Source organism: Aedes albopictus, chromosome 1 (assembly GCF_035046485.1).
Source record: "Aedes albopictus strain Foshan chromosome 1, AalbF5, whole genome shotgun sequence".
Taxonomy (NCBI): Eukaryota; Metazoa; Arthropoda; class Insecta; order Diptera; family Culicidae; genus Aedes; species Aedes albopictus.
In genome coordinates, this window is record NC_085136.1 from 86,653,795 (window position 1) to 86,680,569 (window position 26,775).

Below are 26,775 nucleotides of genomic sequence, written 5' to 3' on the forward strand. Positions count from 1 at the left end.
GAGAAGTGACCAGTGTATCCGAAATCTCTCAAAACATGTATCAATTGTCTTTTTTTGTAAAATCATGAAGTTTGATATGTCGTAAGCTAGGTTTCAGAACCGGTCAGAAAGTGGCCACTTCCCTGGGGGCACCAGGTTTCCGGAACATCCGGAGACGAGGCCAGTGTATCCGAAATCTCTCAAAACATGTACCAATAATCTTGTTTTGAAAAATCAGGAAGTTTGATATGTCGCAAGCTAGGTTTCAGAACCGGTCAGAAAGTGGCCACTTCCCTGAGGGCACCAGGTTTCCGGAACATCCGGAGAAGTGGCCAGTGTATTCAGCATCTCTAGAAATATGCTCCAATACTCTTGTTTTGCAAAATCATGAAGTTTGGAATGCCGCAACCTAGTTTTCGAAGGCGAATTATAGGTTGCACCTCTATCTGATAAGGAGGTTACCCCAGTACCCACGGCCATAAATCCGGAACAACGGAAAAAATCGGAACCATGATACCGGTTCCATAAACTAGAAGGATTTTGTGATCAACTGTCAAAATTTCACAAATTTTCGTTGAGAAACGGCTGAGAATCAGATTTTAAAAATTTTGACATAGGGTGCAAAATGAGGCACAGGCACATAGGTGTTAAAGAGACTTTCAGCCCTTGGCTGGTTCGTCTCTAAATTTCAGAAGGAATTTCCTTTGGGCGTTCATGAAGGAGTTCCTGTATAAGTTCTTGAAGAAATCTCAGGAAGAGTTACAGAAGGAATTTCTCAAAAAAGTGAATGATTCCTTCAAGCATTTTTGCTTTCAAGATTAGAAGAAGCACTTGGAAGAATTTCTTGAAGAATCCTTGAAAAAAATTTCGAAAACTGGTACCAACACTATAATGCGACGAAAACGCTAAGCCAAAGATACCACCCGGATGAGCTTCAGAGAACCCTTAACCCCAGTCCTTTCCAAGCACATCCTTAAAACATTGTGACTTGCTAACCTCGAGCTGCCACGAGTACCTTGGCTCCAACCCATACTAACTATGGTATATAAGATTGCATTTGTACATATCATACAAAAATTTAACTTTGGCTCCGCAAAGCGTTAAACGCGATTGAGCCCCGAATAAATGAACTAAATTAAAAAAAAAAAATCTCGAAAGAATCTTTGGAATTTTTTTTTGGCCCCGGGATATTTCTTGAAGGAATCCCTTGATAAACTCCGGTATAAATTATTTTTGAAGGAATTACTGGAAGAATCCTTAAACGAATATCTGAAGTAATTCCTAAAGAAATTACTGAAAAAAGAATCCAAAGTAGAAATTCAGAAGAATCTCTGGAAAAATTTCTGATCTAATATAAACAGTATTGCATAATTTCCTGGAGGAATCCCTGGAAGAATTTCTGAATAAACCACTACAAGAGTTTACGAAGGAATCCATGAAACAACCTTTGAAACAGTCTCAAAAGGAATCCTTGGGAAAATTAAAAAAAAATGAAAGTATCCCTGGAGACATTTCAAAAGGGAATGCTTGAAAGATTTTCTGAAGAAATCAATGGAAGACTTTCTAAAGAAATCCTTGGAGAAAATTCTATTGAAACTATTAAAGTAATATCTGGAGGAATCCCTACAGAAATTTCTGAAAAGAATACCCGAAAAATTTTATGAAGGAATTTTTGGAGTTATTTTTGAAGGAATCCGTGGAAGACATTTTGATAGAATTCCTGCAGTAATTTCGCAAGAAGTAGCAAAGTAAATTTGAAAGATATTTAAGAATGTTTTTTTTTCAAAAGCACCCCTGGGAGCAACTTTTGGAGGAATTCCAGGATTCATTTATGAAGCAATCTTTTGTGCAATTTCCCAATAAATGTCAGCAAAAATCTGTGTTAAAACTTTATAGGAATATCTTGAATTCAGATTCTTGATGAATCCCTTGAAACTTTTACGGATTCCAGAAAGAGTTTTCGAAGCAAGTATTGAAGGAATTTTAAATTTCTGGGTTCCTGAAGAAAGGACATTTTTAGACGAGGAATTTCTGAAGAAATATGTGGAGAAATTTCTAGAGGAATCTGTACAGAAATTTTCCGAAAAAAACTCTGGAGAAATTTCCGAAGTAACCCTGTGAAGATTTTCTAAAATAATCTGTCGGAAAATTTCTGAATCCGTACGGGATTTTCTAATACAATCCCTTGTCGAACATCTAAAGTAATCCCTGGAAGAATTTCTAAAAAGAAATATAGAGAAATTTCCGAAGAAATCCAATCATGATTTTCTAAAAGAATTCACAGAGAAATTTTTGAAGAATCTCTAGTGAAATTTCAGAAGAATCCCTGGAGGAATTTCTGACTTTATATCAACAATACCTGTATAAATTCCTAAAGAAATTCCAGGAAGAAATTTTGAAAAAAAAACCGCGATAAGAGTTTTCGAAAGAATCCATAAAACAATTATTGGAACAGACGCAAAAAGAACCGCTGTATAAACCTGCCTGAAAGCAATCCTGCATCAATTTTTAAAGCAACCCTTAGAAGATTTTCTGAAGAAATTCATGGAATACTTTCCTAAGGTCTCCTTGGAGAAAATTTTCATGAAACGAATATTTGAAAGAATCTTCAGAGAAATTTCTAAAAAGAATACCGGAAGCTTTTATTGAGAAATTCTTGGAATAATTTTTGTGGAAAACTTTTTGCAGTAATTTCGGAAGAAAGTTGCAAAGCAAACTTTTAAGAAAATTAAGAAAGTTAATTTCAAAGGAGTGCTTTGTAACTCAACTTTTGGAGGAATGCCAAGATGCATTATTGAAGCAATCTTTGGAGGAATTTTCCAATAAATGTCAGCAAAAATCTGCGACTAAACTTTGCAGTACTGTTTGAATGAATCTCTGAAGTTTTTAAGGGATTTTTGGGAAAGTATTTGAAGGAAACATTGAAGAAAATTTCTTGTTTTCTAGAGAAAGAACATTTCTGCAGGAGGAACTTCTGAAGACGCTTTGGACATCCCAGGTTGGATTTGCCGAATGATCATTATTGTATTAGGACGAGCAGTGTGGATCTGAGCCGTAGATAGTCCGGACACCTTTTGTGTTTGTATTCTGAATATTATCTAAAGCGGAATCGATACAATTATTGGATAATAAAAACATTTAGTTGAATCCGTTCATCACATTGCAGGAATTTTTGAAAGGAACTATTAAGAAATATCTGGAGAAATTTCTGAAGTAGCCTTTTGAAAGTTTTCTAAAATAATCTCTCGAGAAATATCGTACAAATGCTTAAAATTGTCTTAATTAAAAAAAAAATCGACAAAGAAATTTGTGGAACGATTTTTGCAGAAATTTTCGTATGAAACCATAAAAAAAATCCATTGGAAATAAGTTAAATTTTGTTGGAAAATCCACATAAGAATTATTGAATTCTGAGTTTCTTAGAGAATCTCTGGATAAATTTCTGGGAGAATCCTTGGGGTAATGTCTGAAAGAATTTAAGGAGGAATTCCGAAGGCATTCTCTGATTTTTTTTTAATTTTTTTTATTTTTTTTTCCTGCCCTATTGGGGAAATTCAGCCATGCGTCCAATAAGCTGATCTGTTGTGGCAGTATCTCTGAAGTTAATTTCAAAATTTTGGAATTTTCTGTTTGACATAATTTATGATGGAATTTCTGGGAGATCTCTGAAGCAATCTTTAGAGAAATTTCGGAAGATATTCCTGGCGGAATTTCTAAAGGAATGTTTGAGGAAATTTCTCAAGAAATTCCTGTTTAAATTTCTTATTTAATAGGTATCTATAGGAATTTATCGAAGAATTTTTGAAGAATCCCATGGGAAAGTTTAAGAAGAAATCATATCAATGCAACATTTACAAGCACTTAAAAGAATTCCTTATGGAATACTGGGTGAATTCGTTGTTAAACTTCAGGAATCCTAGAAAGAATTGTTTAAACATTCCCTGAAAAAAACATCCGAACGAATTCTCCTAGAATATTTTTTAATAAATTCTTGAAGCAATACTTAGGAGAATTTTCAAGAAGAACCGTTGGAGAAATATACAATTAAGTTTTTGAAATTTTTCTGAAAAATCCTGCAAAATTCAAAGCATTTTCTGACAGATTTTTTTAGATGAATTCCGGATATATACCCTGGAAGAATTTCTAAAAGAATTTATGGAGAAATTTCCGAAGCAATCCATGCATGATTTTTTAAAAGAATTTTTCGAGAAATGTCTTTTAAAATTCCTAGTGAAATTTCAGAAGCTTCCCTGGTAAAATTTTTGACTAAGTATCAGTAGAAATTTCCGGTAGAATCTATGGACGAATTTCAAATAAAATTTCTAGAGGGATTTTTGAAAAATATCACGGATAATTTTTTGGGATGATCCTTGCAACAATCTCAAAAGGAATCCATGAAACATTGGAAAAAGTGTGAAATAATCCCTGGAGGAAAATTTAAAAGGGATTCTTATAATATTTTCTTAAAGAATGCTTCGAAAAATTCCGATAAAACACATAAAGGATATTTGCTGAAATCGCTGGCGAAATTTATCAAAAGAATCCTTGAAAGGTTTTATGAAGCACTTTGTGTAGTAATTTCTGAAGGAATCCGTGGAAGACTTTCTGAAAGATTCCTTGGAATAATTTCTGATGGAAGCTATAAAGCTAATTTGATATGAATTCATGGATTTTTTTTTCAAGTATCCGTGAATAAATCTTTTGGAACTTTCTCAATTTTAAGCAATCTCAGGAGGAGTTTCTTAATAAATCTCAGGAAAAATCTGTGAAAATATTGAAGGAATATCTTAATGGATCACTAAAATATTCAAAGCAAACACTGGAGAAATTTTCGATTTTTGGTTTTTTGCAGAAACGACATTTCTGGGGAAGGGAACTACTGAAAGAATCTGTGGAGGGTTTTCTTAGGGAATCTTAGGCGAAATTCTCAAAGGAAACTACAGGAATTTCCGGGGAAATCTGAACAAATTCTTGAAGTTATTTTCCAAAACTATCTTTTGTAAATTTTCTAAAACAGTTTTCCGTGAGGTTTTTGAATCCTTACGAGATTTTTTTAAAACAATTCCAGCATGAATTTCTGAAGCAACCCCTGGACGAATTTCTGAAAAATTCCCAGAAAGATTTCGCTGTCTCTTTCCCTGGAAGACATTTTTAATTCCATGTAAGATAGTCTAGTGAGATTTCATTTTCAACAGGAGTCAATGGAGATATTTGTGAAGAAATTCACGCAGGAAAGTCTTATATTAAATATAAAAAGCAGCATTAAAAATAAATCCTGCAGTACTTCATAAGCAATATACGAAGAAAATTGCCAAATGCGTTCATGTAGTAATTTTTTGAAAAAATCCATGGAGAATTTTCTGGAATCTTCGGAGAAATTTTCGGATGAATTTCAGTAGGATTTTTGGGAAGGTTTTTTTTTTTGAAAATCCTCCGAAGAATTCCTGAAGCATTATCTACAGAAATTCCTGGAAAATCCTCATTAAAAGTTTAGATGAATTTCTTAGAGAATCTCGTGATGAATTTCTGAACGAAATTTGGGGAGAAATTTCTGAAGATAGGAGTAAATTCTGATGAAATTTCTAAAGGATATACTGGATATGTTTCTGAATAAATATCTAAAAAAATCTACTGAAATCTCTGAACGATTTTCTGGAGGAACCAATGGAATTTATATGAATTTATGAAATATCTGGAAATAATTATTTATGAAATACTGCATCCCTGGTGGAATTCCATAAGGAACTCATGGAAGAATCTCTGGAACATGAATACATCGGGCATTTTTTTAAGGAAATCCGTGAAACAACACTTGGGAAACTTACAAGAAGAATTCTTGGAGAAATTTTTAAGGAAAGTTTGGAAAAAGAATTCTGAAAATCCCTGGAAGATTTGTTTAAGGAATCACTTCATAAATTTATGTTGATATATTTAAATGATTTTCTGAAAGAATTCCTAAACAAATTTCTGAAGTAAACTCTGGAGGAGTTTCGAAATGAATGTAGGGAGAAATTTCCGAAGCAATTTATGCAAGATTATCTCAAAGAGTTCTTCGAGAAATTTTTGAAAAATCGCTAGGGGAATATTGGTTTCAATTTCTGAAGGAATCCATGCACGATTTTTTTAAAGAATTTCTAGAGGTATTCCTGAAAGAATTCAAGCAAAATTTTCTATATAACTCTGTGTGATATTTTGCATAATAAAAATAGAAAACTAACAAATGTCACTTGTTTTGCATGAAGTGACACAAGAATCGAAAAAAAAAAATCGATTACATTATATTCGCGAAAAAGGAATTTACAACGTCATACTTTTCTAGCTTGTTTGCAGGCTCAAAATTTGTGAGTGCGCAAAAAAACATCCAAAATCACAAAAGCGATTGTCGTATGTTTAGCGAAGTGTAAGAAAAATTTCTATTTTTTTTGTAACGCACATTGGTGAGTCAACACCATTAAGAGGAATATTTTCCATATATATGGGGACACGAAAACATCCCGAACCACCATAAAATCAAGTAAAAGCCCTTAAGATTTTATGATAGTTCTCACAATCTTGTTAACACTTGTTTGAATTTATATTGTTGCTTGGGAAAAAATATTTTCAAGCAAGACAGATTATAACAGCTCTAAACCCGTAAAAAACATTATAAGTTTACATATTGGTTTTATAACGGTTCCAAAAACCTCTTCGAACCTAACTGGATTTTTAATTGCTGCTTTGGATTGCACGTGACTGAGAATCGGAAGATCACAAATACTCACACTAATCAGTGACATGAAGCCACTGAATTCCCATCAAAATTGGTATAAATTCTTAGCTGGGGTGCTGGTTTGTTAAAGCTAAATCCCACACGTCTGCTTGTTGACTAAATCAAAACCAATCAACGACGGTAACCGGCGACGATGATCCCCTATGTATAACATTCAACCCCTAACGAGGGGAAGCCTCATCCTCACACAACGTCTCCCTCCACCAACAAAGTTAGGAAACCACCTTCACCTTACAGACACACTTCGAGAAACTTTCTGCAAGAAGTGCCACCACATCATGGCTTTGATTGAAAGCGAAACTACTTAGGGGTTAGAGGAGGAAACTCACTAACTTTCTATATAGAAGCAGGTGACACTAGGTATTAAGAAGAAAACTTTCTAGAACGTTCTCCAGTGTTGATTTATCGTACACTAACACTGGGCTGAATTAGTTGACTGTTTTGTCCCCGTTCGGTTGAACGTGTGTCGAAATTGAATTTGGAGTTTTCTTTTCCATACAGATGGGTTATCGTTTTTGCGACAATACATCTTGGGATTCTCAAACTGTTTATTAATGATTTTCCAAGGTTAACTAATTGGGTATTTGGCGATTGTAGTTCATCGAAAATAATTAGACCCGTATTTGTTAATTTCGTCATTAGGGTGACCAGTTTTCAGTAGGGTAGTCCCAAAAATCAAGCTTTTCACAAACTTAAAATTTAAAAAAAAATCATAACTATTGAACCTATTATCCGGTTTTAAACTTTTTTTGTTTGGAAGCTATTGAATTGTATCCTTATAAAACTACATTACATTACATACATTTACGATTTAAACGGCTACGCAGTCTTGCAATTTGGGAAAACGAGGTTTATTATTTGCCCGACGTTTCGACACTGGGGTTTTGTGTCATCTTCAGGGGTACTAAAATTTAATACATGTACTAATTTGATACAATGTACCTACAGTCCCACCCCGAGATATGCGTCTTGTCTGCCGACAAGGGGAACAGAACCGTGATTATGATGAGGGAAGACTACGACCGGAAAATGCGAGCGCTGGTGAGTGACACAACCACGTACGAAAACGTCAAAACGGATCCCACGGCAAGGTACCAGAACGGAAACAACAGCATCGTCAGAAGGCTCAAAGATTTAAAACTAATCGACCACAGAACAGCGAAAGAACTATCCTCGACCAATGCAACATGCCCCAGGATCTACGGCCAACCGAAAGCGCACAAACCGGACCTCCCGCTCCGCCCCGTCATCCCCAACATCACAGCCCCTACGTACAAGCTGGCCAAATACATCGCTGATATTCTACAAAACTCATTCCATAGCCAGTACAGCACGACCAGCTCGTTCGAATTTTGTGGAGATGTCAACCAAGTTGTACTTCCGGAGGGATACATTATGATCTCCCTCGACGTCACCTCACTATTCACCAATGTACCGCGACATCTGGTCATCAGGAGCATCATCAATCGGTGGAACGAGGTCAAAACACAAATCAATCTTGACTTGTTCCTCGAGATTGTGGAATACTGTATGGAAGCTAGCTACTTCTGCTTCGAAGGACGGTATTTCAAGCAAACATACGGGACGGCCATGGGCAGCCCACTGTCGCCCATTGTGGCAGACATCGTGTTGGACTCGGTTATCAAAACAGCTATGAACTCTCTACCCTTTGAGATAACCATCTTTAGAAAATACGTGGATAATATCTTCATGGCTATCCCACGGGAATGCGTACAACAGGTCCTGGATGCCTTCAACAGGATTGAACCGAGGCTACAGTTCACCACCGAAGAAGAAAAAGAGAACCGCCTCCCATTCCTCGACATGACGGTCATTCGCAATGCAGACCAAACATTGACGACGGAATGGTACGCAAAACCAATAGCCTCAGGTAGAATGTTGAACTACAATTCATTCCACCAGCCTAAGTACAAGATCAATGTAGCAAATAACTTCATCCACCGAGTATGCTCGCTCACCCGCAACAAGCCGTTAGATGAAATAGCCAAAACGATTCACCAACATCTCCGCCAAAACAATTACCCGAAGTCGCTCATCAATAGACTGCTACACTTGTACATGAGCAAGCATCCGACACCCAACGAGAACCACCCACAACCCAACCGCCAACAGCAACATCAGCCGATTGAAACCATCCCTCATACCCCTCCGCAACTACCGCCAACCTTACCAACCATCAGCGAGATCAACAACCAACTTCTGCATACAACACCCGGCCGACCATCCTGCCAGCCATCTCCCGTACCACCCACAGCAGCATCAAACACAAACAACCCTACCGATTTCGTCCAAAGCCAACCATCATGTCAGCCACCCACCCTCCCAGTCATCACAACACCAAATGACCTGCAACATCAGCAACCACTCTATGATCCCACGAGCGATAGAAGCGACCATCTCCAAATACACGCAATCACCGACGATCACCGAACAGCCAACAGCATCGAGCATCAAAAAACCGTATGTCCATCCAACGAACCTGAAACAACAAGGAATGAAAAAGTGTACAGGTCGATTCCGTACATACCTGCACTCTCGCAACGCATAACCAAAATCCTGACCAAAGACTACCCAAACATCAACATCACGACTAGACAACACCGGACCATCAATCAACTGCATACCAAAGTTAAATACCCTGTAAGAAAAACCGAAATTAATAATGTAATCTATAAAATTCCATGTAACGACTGCGAGAGCTGTTACATAGGAATGACCAAAAACAACCTAGGCAAAAGACTCACTGGACACAAAAGCAATGTAAACAAACTTGATAAGTTGATGAACGATAGTCAGACAAACACTGAAGCAGCTAAAACTACACTAATAGAGACAACGACAGCCCTAATCCAACATTGTATTGAACACAACCACAGATTCAACCTTGACCAAACACAAATTATTGACCATAGTTATAAACAGACAACACTACCATTCCTCGAAATGTGTCACATCACAAACACAGACAAAACAGTGAATAAGCGAACAGACGTAGATAGACTTAGCACCACATACGCAGCTGTGTTGCACAGCATTAAAACTATACAGGAACGCAACAAACCGAATGTAGAACGACAAACCGACGATGAAACGTAGATTATTAGGATAGGGCACTTTTGCTACCAATGACCGTTCAATTATATGTGGGGGGTTGTTAGAAGTAGATTTGCGCCAAACGCGTACAGTCCGTTGCAAAACTAGATAAACCAAATAAGTGTAAGACAAAATTTATCATTAGACAAGGAACCCGACAATTTCAACTTTTAATAATGACTTTACAGCATGTACCAACAACAACTCGACAAGACAGTTACAGTTAGACGAAACATAAGACCAAAAACGAAAAATTAATGTAAGTAATCCAGACGAATTGTGTATCCGTAGATTGTATCAAATTAGTACATGTATTAAATTTTAGTACCCCTGAAGATGACACAAAACCCCAGTGTCGAAACGTCGGGCAAATAATAAACCTCGTTTTCCCAAATTGCAAGACTGCGTAGCCGTTTAAATCGTAGATTAAAACCCTCAGTCGATCCTCCAGAAGAATTACATACATTTATTTGTTCAATATCATTAAGACAAGACATAATCAACAATAGTACGCCACAATACTCGGTTTGTGGCTGCCGCTCTCAATCCTCGGTCGCGCCCAATGCTCGCCAAGTCACGCTCCACCTGGTCCGCCCATCGTGCTCTCTGCGCTCCACGCCTTCTTGTACCAACCGGATCAGTTGCTTTGCAGGGTTGTTATTCGGCATTCTTGCAACATGCACTGCCCACCATAACCTTCCGGCTTTGGCCACCTTCTGGAAGCTGGGTTCGCCGTAAAGTGCAGCGAGCTCGTGGTTCATTCTTCTCCGCCACACACCGTTCTCCTGTACACCGCTGAAGATTGTCCTTAGCACGCGTCGCTCGAAAACTCCGAGTCCTTGTAGGTCCTCCTCGAGCATGGTCAATGTATCGTGCCCGTAGAGGATCACCGGTCTTATTAGCGTTTTGTACATGGTGCATTTGGTGCGTGGGTGAATCTTTTTCGACCGCAGTTTCTTCTGGAGCCCGTAGTAGGCCCGACTTCCGCTGATGATGCGCCTCCGAATTTCACGGCTCACGTTGTTGTCAGCCGGCAGTAAGGATCCGAGGTAGACGAATTCCTCCACCACCTCGAAAGTATCCCCGTCTATCGTAACATTACTACCCAGACGGATCCGGTCGTGTTCGGTTCCGCCTACCAGCATGTACTTTGTTTTTGAGGCATTCATCACCAGTCCGAGCTTTGCTGCTTCGCGTTTCAGGCGAGTGTACAGCTCTGTTACCGTTCCAAATGTTCTGGCGATAATGTTCATGTTGTCCGCAAAGCACACAAATTGACCGGATTTTGTGAAAATCGTTCCCCGGCTGTTGAGCCCGGCTCGTCGGCGAGTCGTCGCATCACACCTTCCAGAGCGATGTTCAAGAGTAGGCATGAGAGTCCATCACTTCGTCGTAGTCCCCGGCGGGATTCCAATGAACTGGAAAATTCACCCGAAACCCTTACTCAGTTTTGCACACCGTCCATCTGTGCTTTAATCAGTCTAGTCAGCTTCCCAGGAAAGCCGTTTTCGTCCATGATTCTCCATAGCTCTGTGCGGTCGATACTGTCGTATGCCGCTTTGAAGTCGATGAGCAGGTGATGCGTTGGGACCTGATATTCACGGCATTTCTGGAGGATTTGCCGTTGGGTGAAGATCTGATCCGTTGTCGACCGGCCGTCGATGAAGCCGGCTTGATAACTTCCCACGAACTCATTCGTTTTAGGTTACATACGACGATAGATGATCTGGGATAGCACTTTGTTGGCAGCATTTAAAATAGCGATGGCCCTGAGGTTCTCACATTCCGAATGGTTGCCTTTCTTGTGAAAGGGGCAGATTACCACTTCCTACTACTCCTCCGGTAGCTGTTCGGTTTCCCAGATCCTGACTATCAGCCGATGCAGACAGATGGTCAACTTTTCTAGGCCCATCTTGATGAGTTCAGCTGCGATACCATCCTTACCAGCTGCTTTGTTTGTTTTGAGCTGGTGAATGGCATCCTTAACTTCCCTCAGCGTGGGGGTTTAGGTACAAAAGGCTGAATCACATAAGGCTGAATGATTAAAAGGCTGAAACACATAAGGCTGAATGATGAAAAGGCTGAAAGCATCAAAAGGCTGAAAGGTATCAAAAGGCTGAAAAGTTTTGAAAGCTGTAGAGAATCGAATGAAATGACATTTTGAACATTAATGGCTAATCTATTGATTTTTGAAAAACATTCGACTCGACTTGAAATGATCATAGGAAATAAAAGAATCTTTGGAAATTTGGTCGAACGGACATTTGGTCAAATGAACATTCGGTCAAAACCCATTTTACGGAAGAGGAAGTATATGACATTTAGTCGATTGGACTATTCATCGAATGGACATCTGGTCACGTGAGCTAAGGCTCTAACTGATGAAAAGACATTCGAGTGGATCATAATATTATGGATTTCGTTATCATAATGTCTATGTTAATGTACTTTATTCAGTATCATATCGGCTAATACTCCACAAATACTAACCTCAAATTGACAAAAAAAATTCACCAACATTTCATTTCCACTTGTTTGAAGTATTTTGTATAACACGGAAACTAGGTTGAATGAGTCTTAGATGCAAACAATTGTAACTATTGCCCAAAAATGTTTGAACTTAGTTCAGTTCAAAATTTCTAATGCATACGAGCTCCAAATTGAACTCCAGCAAGGTACCGTGGGATCCGCGAAACTGAAATGGCTATACCTCCACCATGTTTCCACAGATTTCAAACATTTGAAGCTCATTAGATTTAGAAACTCTTCTGCTATTGGAATCATATCTGAGCGTACCAGTCCGGTCAACATGGGTTTTGAAAAATCCAGATTTCCAATCATATAATTTAATACAATACAGTAACGGAGTTAGCGGCATGAACCATCGAAAATCATAAAATTGCCTAAACGAATAGAGTCTGGTCGTCAGTAAATCAGTTGGCCATTCCTGATTAAGTTTCTCATTTTCTCGTTTTCGGGTTTTCCAGAACTCCGGGGACTATACCGCTTTATTCGCATCGACAGAAACTATTTCCCATATATGTCAAGCAATGTTGTGCGCATAGGAGTTCAGAACCGAATTGCAGCACCACAGTGTGAACGCGATCAATTTGCGTTGAAGTTCATACTCGGCACACTGCGATCAAATATATTTGAACATGCAAATTGAACGCGGCATAAACTAATGGAAAGAACTGCACCCGTAGCATGCTGACTAACATGTTACCCTGGTATCTGTGAAACTACAATGGTCATATATGTGCCATTTTTGTCGTCAATTTTAGCAATCTTTCGGACCTAGGATAGGATACGACAACTAGTCAGACTCGATTAAGAATCTCTTTCTATTGAGAGAGTGAACAAGCCCGACTATCGTGTGTTTCGAAAAATCCGAATGCCTAGAGCTGTATTTCAATATCCCAGACCACAATGTCGTACCAATGTGACGCATTTTCCCGTGACATAACATAATAACGTCTAAACATGGAGATGCGGCACAAGGTCCTAGTCCTAAGAAAGAAGGCACATAGGATAATGATAATGATGAAGATAAGTGCATGTGAACTCAGAGCCAAATGATGTTCTTAAGCAGCAAAAGCTCTGACCGGCAAGTTCAATTCTTTGTCGTCCAAAAAATTTAAAGTGTTCAGTTTATTTTTGGCTTGCGTTCAATTCGAATACATTACTATTTGAAAGAATAGCCTATGTTTAAAAGAAGGAAAAACATCTGGTAAAAAGTAAGCAGCTTCAACACCTGAACTTAAATTATTGTTCTTTTAACATTTTACAAGAAGCAACGTCTTTGAGGAGAAAAAAAATGCTGCATCTATAACATCCAAACACAGTAAGAACAGCCTATGTTCAAAGAAGGAGAAATCTCTGATAAATCGTTTTTAAGGAATATGCGCACGCTAAAGCTCGCTGCATTTTACACATTGGTACGAATGCCAGCACTGAATATATGCATATACTACAAAAGAACAGCCTATTAAAAAAAAAGAAAAAAAAATCTATCATGGGAGAGTTATTAGTATGGAGATATTATCATCAAACCTTTCCACTTTGTCGTTACACTGTACTATTTGCGGCCACAATACTTATTCTCCCATCAGAGATTTTTCCCGCTTCTTTAGATAGGCTGTTCTTCCGAGGTATATGCATAGATCAGAATTTAACCGTTCAACTAGGCTGTACATGGGACAACTAGTAATATTGTAATATTATTGTAACTAGTAATATTGTACAACTGGTAATCCTCCATTCGGCTAAGTGACATTTCAGGCCTGAAATCCATGTTTTCAGCCTTTTGTTCTTTCAGCCTTTTGTAATTTCAGCCTTTTGTTACATATTCATAGTTTCAGCCTTTTGTATTCAGCCTTATGTTCATTCAGCCTTTTGAAATTCAGCCTTATGTTACCATCCCGCGTGGGAGTTGGTTCATTTCCGCCCTCCGCTGCACTGGCGTCGTCGTTTCCTCCGTTGCCGTGGTTTCCCGTGCCTACGTTCTCCACGCCATTCAGGTGCTGATTGAAGTGCTGCTTCCACCTTTCGATCACCTCACGTCCGTCCGTCAAGAGGCCTCCGTCTTTATCCCTGCATATTTCGGCTCGCGGCACGAAGCCGTTGCGGGATGCGTTGAGCTTCTGATAGAACTTCCGTGTTTCTTGGGGAACGGCACAGCAGTTCCATTTCTTCACACTCCGCTTCTTCCAGACGGCGCTTTTCCTCCCGAAAGAGACGGGTCTGCTGTTTCCGCTTCTGTTTGTAATGTTCCACGTTCTGTCGGGTCCCTTACTGCAGCATTACCGCCCTCTCGCTGCGTTCTTCTCCTCCAAAACCGTTCTGCACTCTTCGTCGAACCATTCGTTCCGTCGATTCCGTTCCAGATACCCAAAGTACTCCAGCAGTTCTCTAGAGAGGCGTCATCGAGCTCACCCTCGTCTGGCAACGCGGCCTTGAGATTCCGCGCGTATGCTGAGGCGACATCCGGTTGTTTCAGTCGCTCTAGGTTGTACCGTGGCGTTCGCCGGTACCGTACATTGTTGATGACGGAGAGTTTTGGGCGCAGTTTGACCATCACCAGATAGTGGTCGGAGTCGATGTTGGCACCACGATAGGTCCTGACGTCGATAATGTCGGAGAAGTGCCATCCGTCAATCAGAACGTGGTCGACTTGAGATTCCGTTTGCTGTAGTGATCTCCGAGTGGTACGATAAGCAGTGTTGGTAAAAACTCAAATTCTCAAATCTCATGCTTGAGTTGTTTCACGCGCGATTCTTGACTCGCCAAACTCACTGCCGAAAAAATCATGCATGAGTTGACTCACGATTTCACTCATTGCGTTATTTCTTGGTGTTCTTATTATTTACATCGAAGTTCTTAGGATTGTATGATAGAACAAAAGCAAACCTATCGTACAACAACATTGAATTTCGTTAAAATTGATTTGGGTTCGTTTTACAAGCGAACGAGATTTCGGCGCTTGACTCGCGAAAGCGAGATTTAGCATGAAAATCTCGCGCGTGAGAAAATGATTCAGAATCGCGCGTGAGTTTACTCACGCAGGAGCGGTTCATGAGTGAGCTTTGAGTGTGATTTTACCAACACTGACGATAAGGGAGGCTGTGTTGGAAAAAGGTGCTACGTATGGCCATATTTTTGGAGGCGGTGAAATCAATGGGTCGTAGGCTGTTTTCGTTCGTCTGCTTCTGAACTTACCAATCGTCGGTCTGAATTCCTCCTCCTAGCCTACCTGAGCGTTTAAATCTCCTATGATGATCTTGACGTCGTGGCTTGGGCAGCAATCGTACTCGCGGTCGAGCTGCGCGTAGAATGCGTCCTTGTCATCATCAGTGCTTCCGGAGTGAGGGCTGTGCACGTTTATTATGCTGAAGTTGAAGAATCGGCCCTTGATCCTCAACCTGCACATTCTTTCGTCGATCGGCCACCAACCCATCACGCGCCTCTGCATATCATCCATCACGATGAAAGCTGTTCCCAGCTCGCGTGTGTTGCCGCAGCTCTGGTAGATGGTATGATTACCTCTAAACGTTCGCATAATGGATCCTGTCCAACACACCTCCTGCAGCGCTACGATGCCGAACCCGCGGTCCCTTAGTAGATCGACGAGTATGCGGGTGCTCCCAATGAAGTTGAGAGATCGGCAGTTCCACGTACCGAGTTTCTAATCGCAAGTCCTTTTTGTTCGCTGGGGTCGTTGCCGTTAGTCTCGGTTAGTATTATTCTGTTGCTGATTTTCCGTTACAATGGTTATTTACGGCTGGCTCGTAGGCCCTGACACCAACCCCTTACTTTCCAGATGACCATAGTGCATAATTGAGCTTAGAGTCCTTCCCTGGCACTCGGACGTTGATCAGCCGTCCCTAACATGGGGATCGGAGCGTCTGATCCCTATGTTTGGGGCGGCTGATCAACGTCCTGGAGAACAGACGCTCAGGTTTGCCGAAGAAATCCCTCCCTTCCCTGTCAGCCTACGACCAAAGTTCCCACCGGGGTTGGTTACCCGATCTTCCCATAGGTTGCACGTAGTTTCCGGCCGGTACCATGAGGAGCTAGGGATAGGAGTTGCTGGGCAGAGGCTAGTGGATCACAATGGGATCTGAATTGCGCAGCATACCCAGCCTTCACCGCAAACCAATTAGAGTTTATTTGTGTATTTTGCTAGATACTGTGTGGATCTCACCGTATCCGAAAAATCAAGTCAATTGGTTCAAAACTAATCGAGTTGTAGCAGCAAGTGCCCAAAATGGTCTCAGACCCTATGTTTGCATGTTTGTATCAGATCGTGGTCGAACACAGTTTCCACTTGCCCATATTCCAGTGGATCACTTTCATAATACCATAAAATGTGGCAATAAGAGAAGGATGGATTACATCCACCCGGGCTGTCAAGAGCAGAACCGATTTATTTATGTTTCCAAGCTAAACATCAACAATCCGGGTGATTCCGGAGCCCCTGGGCGTCTGCCCCTTTCGAATGGGTTAACAGTTTTTTCTTCCCTTCTGCTTTCCCTCTCAGAAAAAATACCAACTTAGAATCATCCGAAACATTATTCCGTTTTGGATTAGAGGTTTAGCAACGCCCACTGCTGGCTGGTACGTTTGTACACATGACCTCGCCATGGCCCGGTTGTTCGTCGTGTGGCGGCGACGCGTGGTAAGGCTCGATTTCGTGGGCAGTTTTTTTCCCAGTATGTAGCGACCTCTTCAATAAATAAATAATCCGACGCGTTTGAGCTTCGGCAGCAAGCGGCACAGAAAAAGTCAGTAGTCCGGGTTACGGGAGGATCACTCGTCGTCGGCGGGAAATTACTCTTTTTTCCTTCGAGAAAATCCCGCATTCCATGCCAAGTGCAGTCGCGCGAGATTTACTTTGGTGGTGTGAGATAAAAAAATCGTTTATTGACCGGAAAATGAGAAATATATTCTGAGTGTTCCTCCATCCATTTCACTGAATTAGGGCGGGCCGACTTCTGCGTAGGACGTGGCGGGTGCGGCGGTAGACGACGCACGGGAGCATGGATGTCTGCTGAACTTTCCCAGAATGTTTATACATCGACGAAAAGCAAATAATATAATCGTAAAGCAAGATAATATTTACATCGTAAAAAAATGCGAAGCGTATGCGCTCTTTTTTTTGGAAAAAAAAAAGCAAACGTGTACTTGCCGTGACTGGTTGAGAAGCGTGGATAATCTCCACCACCATTCGCATTTTTTTGGGTTCGTGCCGGAAGCAGCCGTTAGATGCAGCAAAATTTGCGCTTTTATGTCGAAGATGATTGTTGAGTTATAACAACAACAAGTTTATGGCACATTACGGCTTGCTGTTCTGCTTGCAGTCAATGCAGCCTTTTGGCCTTGTATGCGAATCGTCATCTGCTTTGGGAATGTCTGACAGCCATATTTTTCAAGTACACCCAATTGACATAAAGCAGGGTTTTGTGCACATAAGTGCTCATTCTATTTAAATTGCTGACGTTTACTGTAGTGTCATTACCTGAAAAAAACAATATTAAAAAGCATGATCCCCATGGTATCACTACGCTATGAGAGCTCAATATTTCGAATTGATGAGTAAGCTAACTCATTCACTCACTTATTAAATCCTAATTTTTCCACATCTGAAGGCTAACCTTAGTTCTACATTAACATGTCAAAAAGGTCTAACTTGTTTTGGTACACAAACATGTTTCTGCCGCTGTACGGTCTATTTTGCTCCACCCACGTATTTGAACAGTTTTATGGAAAATGAAAGGCTTTCAAACTTACACTACCCGCCATAAATATGGAATCGCATTTTCTAGTATTGCAACACCCCAGTTGAATATTGCAGCACCCCCAGAAAGTTTGGCATCACCTGAAGACTTCATCACTTTCTGAACTGTATCTCAAAAACCGCATCCCCTGCATAGTTTAGACCTTCAGCAAAGTTGATCAGAAGACCTATGGCTATCAAATGGTAGTAAGTTTAGTGCGTAATTCCGCCGCTATGTGGCGCCAGTGTGCATTTAAAACGAAGTATTTTGACATGGTTTATCTCATGATTCTGACCACCTAGAAAGTTCGTGTCTTCAGCAATGTTGATCAGACGGTCTATGGCTATCAAATGGTGGTAAGTTTAGTGCGTAATTCCGCCGCTATGTGGCGCTAGTGTGCATTTAAAACGAAGTACTTTGACATGGTTTATCTCATGATTTTGACCACCTAGAAAGTTCGTGTCTTCAGCAATGTTGATCAGACGGTCTATGGCTATGAAATGGTGGTAAGTTTAGTACGTAATTCCGCCGCTATGTGGCGCTAGTGTGCATTTAATACGAAGTACTTTGACATGGTTTATCTCATGATTCTGACCACCTACAAAGTTCGTGTCTTCAGCAATGTTGATCAGACGGTCTATGGCTATCAAATGGTGGTAAGTTTAGTGCGTAATTCCGCCGCTATGTGGCGCCAGTGTGCATTTAAAACGAAGTACTTTGACATGGTTTATCTCATGATTCTGACCACCTAGAAAGTTCGTGTCTTCAGCAATGTTGATCAGACGGTCTATGGCTATCAAATGGTGGTAAGTTTAGTGCGTAATTCCGCCGCTATGTGACGCTAGTGTGCATTTAAAACGAAGTGCTTTGGCATGGTTTATCTCATGATTCTGACCACCTACAAAGTTCGTGTCTTCAGCAATGTTGATCAGACGGTCTATGGCTATCAAATGGTGGTAAGTTTAGTGCGTAATTTCGTCGCTATGTGGCGCTAGTGTGCATTTAAAACGAAGTACTTTGACATGGTTTATCTCATGATTCTGACCACCTAGAAAGTTCGTGTCTTCAGCAATGTTGATCAGACGGTCTATGGCTATCAAATGGTGGTAAGTTTAGTGCGTAATTCCGCCGCTATGTGGCGCCAGTGTGCATTTAAAACGAAGTACTTTGACATGGTTTATCTCATGATTCTGACCACCTACAAAGTTCGTGTCTTCAGCAATGTTGATCAGACGGTCTATGGCTATCAAATGGTGGTAAGTTTAGTGCGTAATTCCGCCGCTATGTGGCGCTAGTGTGCATTTAAAACGAAGTACTTTGACATGGTTTATCTCATGATTCTGACCACCTAGAAAGTTCGTGTCTTCAGCAATGTTGATCAGACGGTCTATGGCTATCAAATGGTGGTAAGTTTAGTGCGTAATTCCGCCGCTATGTGACGCTAGTGTGCATTTAAAACGAAGTGCTTTGGCATGGTTTATCTCATGATTCTGATCACCCAGAATGTTCGTGTCTTCAGCAATGTTGATCACAAGGTCTATGGCTATCAAATGGTGATAAGTTTAGTGCGTAATTCCGCCGCTATGTGGCGCCAGTGTGCATTTAAAACGAAGTACTTTGACATGGTTTATCTCATGATTCTGACCACCTAGAAAGTTCGTGTCTTCAGCAAAGTTAATCAGACGGTCTATGACTATCAAATGGTGATAAGTTTGGTGCGTAATTTCACCGCTATGTGGCACCAGTGTACATTTACAACGAAGTACTTTGGCATGGTTTATCTCATAATTTTGACCACTTAGAAAGTTCTTGCCTTCAGCAAAGTTGGTCAGCCGGTCTATGGCTATCAAATGGTGGTAAGTTTAGTGCGTAATTTCGTCGCTATGTGGCGCCAGTGTGCATTTAAAACGAAGTACTTTAACATGGATTATCTCAAGATTCTGATCACCTAGGCCATACGCCGCAGTTTGTCACGCCGCCGGTTTTTATTTTTCGCGCCGGCGATCAGTTCACAAACAAAATTAATGTTGCATTCCTTCAAGGATTCTTCTTGAAATTCTTTCGGGGATTTCTCCTGATACGCTGTCGTGGATTTCTCTTAAAATTCCTTCGGGGTGTCCTCCTGGAATTTCTTCGATGGTTTCTTTTAGAATTCTTACGAAGGTTCCTCCTTGATTTCCTCTAGGAATTCCTCATAGAATTCCTCCAGGAGTCCTCCTGGAATTCTTCGGGGATATCTTCTAGTTTCTTCGGAGATTTCTTCTGAACTTCCTATGGGGTTTCCTCTTACCTCTGGGATTCCTACAGGGATTTCTCCTGTAATTTCTTCATAGATTTCTCTTGAAATTTCTTCAGGATATCCTCCTGGAATTCCGTCGAAGTATTCATTCTGGGCTTCCTTCAGGGATTCCTTCGGAGATTTCTCCTTGAATTCTTTCGGAGATTTCTTTTGGAATTCCTTCGGGGTCTCCTCCTAGAGTTCTTTTGGGGATTTCTCCTGGAATTATTTCGGGGATTGATCCGCGAGTTCTTTCGGAAATTTCTGCTGAACTTCCTTCAATGATTCCTCTTGAAATTTCTTCGGGGATTCCTCCTGACATTCCGTCGGGGATTCCTCCTGGAATTTCTACGGGAACTCCTCCAGCAATTACTTCGGAGGTTCTTCCTGGATTTGCTTTGGAGTTTCTTCATGGAATTTCTGTTGTGATTCCTCTTCGAATTTCTTCGGAGATTGCTCCAGAAATTTCTCATTGAATTCCTCCGGGGATTCCACCTGGAATTCCTTCGGGGTTTCCTACTGGAATTTCTTGGGGAATTTCTTCTAGAATTCCCTCACGAATTTCTCCTGGAACTCTTTCAGAGGATATTTTTCGTTGATCCGTTATTGAAATCCTTTGGAGATTCTTACCCAAATTTCGGGAAGTTCCCACTGGAGTCCTGCTGGAAATTTTTTGTGGATAATTGCTGGAATTCCTTTGGGATTCACGCAGGATTATTTTCGGAATTTGCTGTTGAAATTCCTGCGGGGATTCCTCCTGAAATGCCTTTGGGGATTCCCCCTAAAATTCCTTCGAAGATTCCTTTCCAATTTTATCCACGGGTTCCTCATGAAATTTCTTCGAGGATTCATCTATTTTTTTATTCGATGGTTCCTCCTAGACGTCTTTTGAGGATTCCTTCACGAATTACTTTGAAAAATTCTTTCTTTGGGGATTCCTCCTGGACTTCCTTCTGGATTCCTCCTGAAATTCTTTCGGGTATTCCTCTTGTTATTCCGTCGTGGATTCCACCGGGAGTTCCTTCGGGGTATCCTCTTAGAGTTTCTTCGGGGATTTGTCTTGGAATTCCTTCGTGGATTCCTGCTGGACTTCCTTCAAAGTTTCCTCCTGATATTCCGTCGGGGATTCCTCCTAAAATTAACACGGGAACTCCTCCTGGAATAACTTTGAAGTTTCCTCTTCGAATTCCTGTGGTGATTCCTCTTTTATTTTTTTCGGAAATTCCTCCTGGAATTCCTTCAATTCTCCATGGAATTCCTCCTGGAATTCCTTCTTGAATTTATTCGGTGATTTCTCCAAGAATTCCTTCGGAAATTCTTTCTAGAATTCGTGGATTCTTCCTATAGTTCCTTCGGGGATTCCTTCTGACTTCCTATGGAAATTCCTCTTGGGGGTTTCCTCTTAAAAACCTTTGAGGATTCCGCTCGAAATTCCTTCGAAGATTTCTTCCGAAGTTCTTTCGGTGGCTCCTCCTGGGATTTCTCCATAAATTTCTCCTGTAATTTCTTTGGAGATTCCTTCGAAGATTCTTTCTGGAATTCCTGCGGGGATTCCTCTTAGAATTCCTTCGGGGATTCCTCCTAGAATTCTCTCAGGGATTTCTCCTGGAATTCCTCCAGAAATACCTCTAAGGTAATTTTCGTTGATTCCTCTTAGAATTCCTTTGGGGACTCTTTTTCTAATTTTCTTCTAAACTCCCACTTGAATTCTTTGAGGTTTCTTGCTGGAAAATCATTCGGAATTTCTTCTGGCTATTTTTCGTAGATTCCTCCTAGAAATCCTTGCTTAAAGGATTCCTTCTCGAATTCCCTTAGAAATTCCCGCTGGAATTCCTTCGAGGATTTCTGCTGTAAAACCCTTAGGATTTCTTCTTGAATTCATTTATGGAATCCTGAAATTCCTCAAAAATTTCAATCAGGGATCTCTCCAAGACAGACTCTTGAACCACCAGAGATTTCTGCAGTAGTTCCTTCAGGATTTCATACAGCAGTTCCTGCAGAGATAAGCCCACGGATTTCTCCAGTTTCTATCAAGGTTCCTCCTGGAATTCCTTCTGAGATTCCTCCCAGAAGAAACGAGATTCCTTCCCTCTAAATAAATGAATCAAAAATTGTAGCAAAATCTCTATTGTATTGCCTTTAATTGCAATGTAGTATTGCAACATGAACTACACTAAGGATGCGGGTATTGTCACAATAGGTCTAATCACTGGTCGCAGCAACGGATCTGAACAGGACTTACAAAAGGTATTCATTCAATCAATAGTTTATGTCATCATTGGTCATGAAATAGTTCAGACTACAAATTCTAGAGCGTAATGATAACTTGTTTGCTTTGTCAATGTAACATTATGGTCAAATTTTGGTCACGCCGATTCACGCCGCCAGCCAAAAATGGCCATCACGCTGCCGCCGAGCAAAATATAGTCGGCGCACAGGTAGGTCTAGGTGGTCAGAATCATGAGATAAACCATTTCGAAGTACTTTGTTGTAAATGCACACTGGCGCCACATAGTGGCGGAATTACGCACTAAACGTATCACCATTTGATAGCCACAGACCGCCTGACAAACTTGTCAGAAGACACGAACTTTCTACGTGGTCAGAATCATGAGATAAACCATGTTAAAGTACTTCATTGTAAGTGCGCACTGGCGCCACCTAGCGGCGAAATTACGCACCAAACTTATCACCATTTGATAGCTATAGACCTTCTGATCAACATTGCTGAAGACACGAACTTTCTAGGTGGTCAGAATCTTGAAATAAACCACCCAAGTAACCACGGTGCTGAAGCCTTATTGCATGCAGATATACGGTGTATTTAGAGCAATCATTACTTTACATGCAAAATTAAAGTTGATTTAAAGTGGAAATGGGCAATTATGCGACTGCTTCAAGATTATACCAGTATAATCTTAATATGATTCTACAATTGCCCACTTCCACTTTAAATCAACCTTAAGTTTGCATGTAAAGTAATGATTGCACTAAATACACCGTATATCTGCATGCAATAAGGCTTCAGCACTGTGGTTACTTGGGCATGTCAAAGTACTTCGTTTTAAATGAACACTGGCATTACCAACTTTGCTGAAGACAAAAACTTTCTAGGTGGTCAGAATCATGAGATAAACCATGTCAAAGTACTTCGTTTTAAATGCACACTGACGCCACATAGCGGCGGAAATACGCACTAAACTAACCACCATTTGATAGCCATAGACCTTCTGATAAACATTGCTGAAGACGCGAACTTTCTAGGTGGTCAGAATCTTGAGATAAACCATGTCAAAGTACCTGTTGTAAATGCACACTAGCGCCACATAGCGGTGGAATTACGCACTAAAATTACCACCATTTAATAGCCATAGACCTTCTGATCGACATTGCTTAAGGCACGAACATTCTAGGTGGTCAGAATTATTAGATAAACCATGTCAAAATACTTTGTTTTAAATGCACACTAGCGCCACATAGCGGCGGAATTACGCACTAAACTTACTACCATTTAATGGCCATAGACCTTCTGATCAACATTGCTGAAAGCACGAACATTCTAGATGGTCAGAATTATGAGATAAACCATGCCAAAGTACTTCATTGTAAATGCACACTAGCGCCACATAGCGGCGGAATTACGCACTAAACTTACCACCATTTGATAGCCATAACCCTTCTGACCAACATTGCTGAAGACACGAACATTCTAGGTGGTCAGAATCATGAGATAAACCATGTCAAAGTTCTTCATTGTAAATGCACACTAGCGCCACATAGCGGCGGAATTACGTACCAAACATTTCACCATTTGAAGGTCATAAACCTGCTGAACAACTTTGCCGAAGGTCTAAACTTTGCAGAGGATACGGTTTTTGAGATATAGTTTAGTAAATCATAAGGTTTTCAGGTGATGCCAAACTTTTTGGGGTGCTGCAATATTCAATTGGGGTGTTGCAATACTAGAAGATGCGATTCCATATTTATGGCGGGTAGTGTATGTATTCAAAGTAAAAACAAAATGTTTTCGCATAAACTTCAGTTCGAGTAATACGCATACGAGAACAAAAGTAATACCTACCTTACCTTGTTGGCTACAAAGTAACTTTACTCCAATGCCGAGCGTATAGTAGAGCACCATCTTCGTCGGTCTTGGGCGATGTTCCTCCAGTTTTCCCGAACGTGTAGGGATCGTAGATCTTCTTCAACCGCGTGCAGCCAGCGAGTTCGCGGCCGCCCACGAAGTCGCCTACCTCTACCGGGTTCTCTGCTGAATATTGTTTTCGCTATTCTTTCTTCCGACATTCGCACTACGTGTCCAGCCCACTGAAGTCTGCCGTATTTTATACGTTTCACAATATTCGCATCTTCGTACACTTGGTACAACTCGTGATTCATGCGTCTGCGCCACACTCCATTTTCTTGTTTCCCACCGAGAATTGTCCGCAGCACTTTGCGCTCAAAAACTCCAAAAGCTTTTCGGTCTACCTCCTTTAACGTCCACGCTTCGTGACCGTAGAGGGCAACCGGAAGAATCAGAGTCTTATACAGAGCGAATTTTGTTTGCGTTTGCAAGTTACGGGACCTAAGCTGGCTACGCAATCCGTAAAAGGCCCTATTCGCAGCTGCAATACGCCTTTTCACTTCACGGGAAACGTCATTGTCACATGTCACAAGTGTTCCAAGATAAACAAATTCTTCAACAACTTCAAACCCTTCCCCATCAATCACTACCTCAGCACTAACACCACTAGGCCTGCTTCTGTCTCTACCCGCTATCATGTACTTCGTCTTGGTAGAGTTAATCGCCAAGCCTATCCTCGCTGTCTCTCTCTTCAGAGGAGCATAAGCTTCCTCCACTGCCCTACGATCGATGCCGATGAGATCAATATCGTCCGCAAAACCGAGGAGCATGTGCGACCGTGTGATGATAGAGCCATTCCTCTGCACGCCTGACCTCCTAATCGCTCCTTCGAGTGCAATGTTGAACAATAAATTTGAAAGAGCATCCCCCTGCTTCAATCCATCCAAGGTCACAAACGACGTAGACACTTCGTCCGCGATCCGAATACTTGATTTTGATCCATCCAGCGTTGCGCGTATCAGCCTAATTAGTTTCGCCGGAAAACCACGTTCTGACATTATCTGCCAAAGCTCATTTCTATTCACTGATTCGTACGCTGCTTTAAAATCAATGAACAGATGGTGAGTCTGCAAGTTATATTCCCGAAATTTATCTAGGATCATCCGCAGGGTAAACATTTGATCCGTCGTTGATCGGCCCTCACGAAAACCAGCCTGGTATTCACCGACGAAGGACTCCTCAAGAGGTCGCAGTCTGTTGAACAGGACACGCGACAGTATCTTATACGCCGAATTTAAAAGGGTAATCCCTCTGTAATTGACACACTCCAGTCTGTGCCCTTTCTTGTAGATTGGGCATATGAGGCCATCCAACCAACTGGGCTGCAAAACGGTGAGTCGATAAGGAGAGCGTCTAACATAGCTCTGATCCTCACAAGTTCCTACCTCATGCTTCCACGGGTCAAACGATGACAAAGACCGCCAGCTAAGAGTTGTGTGCTTAGCTGGTAGTGCAGCCTGGGCACTGTTGTCCTTCTGACTTCAGCTAGATTGAGGAGGTACGATCCAAGCGTCTGTTCACCAAGGAGGTGCGGCTCAAACAGCGTCTGTTCTGGCATCCAGCGGCTGAGTATGAAATGCTGTATTGCGTCAGCTATACCTAAGAAGGCAGCCCCTTCAACGCAATGTAGGCAGCGCGGCCCCGGTAAGGTAGCCTGCTGAAAACCTTCAAACACCCAGAAAAGCAATAGTAGAGTAAACGGATTGAACAAAAGTAATACATAATAACAAATAAATAAATTTAAATTTTTAAATTTTGCATACATAATAACAAATATTGCATCATTTCAAGAGTTTCAATGACAAGATTCATTTAAATTCTTGCTACTAAAACTTTCATAGTATTTCCACTATGGTCAAATAGGGAACCATTGTGGCGATACCTAATGACAAAAAATAACCAAAACCGACAAAGAAATCTATATCTTTTGTTCCAAGGGGCTTCGAACATCGAACTAAACCATTTCCGAATGGAAAAAAGCCTGGGGAATCGATTGAGACTGGTTTCATCCATCGCACGCGACGGAAAATTGCTCTACGGGGCTCATTTAGCCCCAAATCCCTTATATTTCAAAGAAATCTTATTGTTTTCGCATCGAAAATCGGACTTTTTGTGTCTATCATGACAAAATGTCTTGAGGGCTTACACAAAGAGATTTGAGCATAATAAATTATCGTAAGTTTGTTCATACACCCCAATTCCCTTCCTTAGTATA

At 40.9% G+C, this 26,775-nt stretch overlaps 2 protein-coding genes across 2 annotated transcripts in view; both read left to right on the plus strand.

Moving 5' to 3' along the window:
• LOC109427444 (allatostatin-A receptor) overlaps positions 1–26,775 on the plus strand; it is a 210,498-nt gene that overhangs the window by 126,722 nt on the left and 57,001 nt on the right. The gene's annotated exons all lie outside the window — the stretch shown is intronic.
• On the plus strand, positions 7,754–9,317 carry LOC134288705 (uncharacterized). The gene is made up of 2 exons (XM_062854353.1): positions 7,754–8,823; positions 8,882–9,317. Exons 1-2 carry the CDS (start codon positions 7,754–7,756, stop codon positions 9,315–9,317), a joined length of 1,506 nt encoding a protein of 501 aa, XP_062710337.1.